Raw genomic sequence first — 1,445 nt, 5'->3', positions numbered from 1 at the left:
TGTGTTTGATTAAGGAGACATGCAAAACGTGCACTGTTGGGGTGCTTCTAGGACCAGGGTTGGGAACCACTGCACTAGAACAACAAATCAAAAGCTAAACCTCAATACAAAACCTGGAACTAAACCTCAATGCAAAAGTCTGTGCCATTAAACAAGATGCTTTTTAAAGTGTTGCTCTGCCATGACAGAACTTGACCCGGCTGTAGAAGACAGTTTGTGGAAAGGCATGCTATAGCGCCCCATATGGCAACGCTGAGAATGCAACATGTACAATCATGTACTTGCTTAGTGTTTCAGTCCTAATTTGTACAAATGGTGCTACACCTGTTAACCAATGAAAGAATAAACATCAATAAAAATGGACTGATTCTGTGGTATTTATTTACATTCCATAAAAACAGCTTGGTGACAATTACACAACATCTGTCTGGACATGTCCTGGTGGAGTTTGCGTCTCAATGTTTAATAAAGCGAAGGAAATGGGGAATTTTGACGTGTGTACACAAAGGGAACTACTTTTACAGGGTTTGCAGTTCTAGACAACCCTACTACTGTATTTAACCGACAATGAGACAAATGACACTCCAGGGTTGACAACTGCGGTTTGTTCTTCAGAGGTAAGTAAGAAGGACTGTTCAGCCGCTCCTGGTGAAGAAGTGACAATTATTGCAACAAAGACGCCTCTGAATTCTCCCCCTCTGGGAATAGAACTAGGTTTGTGGAACAGAGTTGGTAAATTGAGCCCTTCTCTCAGGAAATGGAGCAACATCCACCCAATGACAAAAGGCAGACAGATAGTACACTGAATTTTGATTCTGCTTAATGAATAGATAACAACATAAGTGGTCCAAATTTAGCATTGTTATTAAACCAGTGAACAGGAACTGGATCCAGACCCATTCTTTTGTTATTCCAATTCTGGCCATCATTTCAAGCAAAAGAACTGCTACTACAACAATCAATCTTTTTAACACACAAAATGTGATGAAAAATGTCCATGTAGAGTCTAAATCCAACCACCTGGTTGCTTCTGAAGCCATCAGCTGATGTTGTGTGGTAAGAGAGTCAAGTCTACAAACCCGTCGTGCATTTACAGACTAGACATCTCTACCTGATGACTGAGGTAGTACCGGCTGCCATCTGCACATCAAATACGTGCCCTTTCCCTCTGTAATCTTGAATTATATGCACGGGAGACCGTGTTCCATGCGTCCATATAGCGGTCCATGCACATGGCAATACATTTCTGGGAAAAACAAAAGGGGTACAAATTTACAGGGTTTAGATGTTGTTGTTTTTTCTTAAATAAACATGGTTAATGGCATAGGAAGTATTTTTCCCACCTGTTCGGAGTTGTCCAATGTGCTTCCTGGTTTGCCAATGCACTTCTTGAAGCATTTATCAGTCATTCTCTGCAATGCAGGACAAATGCCATTAGGAATGCA

The 1,445-nt window shown here is 41.1% G+C and overlaps 1 protein-coding gene across 1 annotated transcript; it reads right to left on the bottom strand.

Moving 5' to 3' along the window:
• Positions 1-400: 400 nt before the first annotated feature.
• On the bottom strand, positions 401-1,418 carry LOC107682986 (mitochondrial import inner membrane translocase subunit Tim13-like; the record flags this gene model as incomplete). The annotated part of the gene is made up of 2 exons (XM_016479079.1): positions 401-1,246; positions 1,344-1,418. Coding segments are annotated over 2 exons (174 nt in total), but the record flags the coding sequence as incomplete, so codon positions are not given.
• Between the last annotated feature and the right edge of the window lie 27 nt (positions 1,419-1,445).

Source organism: Sinocyclocheilus anshuiensis, unplaced genomic scaffold, assembly GCF_001515605.1.
Source record: "Sinocyclocheilus anshuiensis isolate Anshui unplaced genomic scaffold, SAMN03320099.WGS_v1.1 C32778437, whole genome shotgun sequence".
Classification (NCBI taxonomy): domain Eukaryota; kingdom Metazoa; phylum Chordata; class Actinopteri; order Cypriniformes; family Cyprinidae; genus Sinocyclocheilus; species Sinocyclocheilus anshuiensis.
Note: the sequence above shows the minus strand (reverse complement) of the source record. Positions and strands in the feature narration are given on the sequence as shown.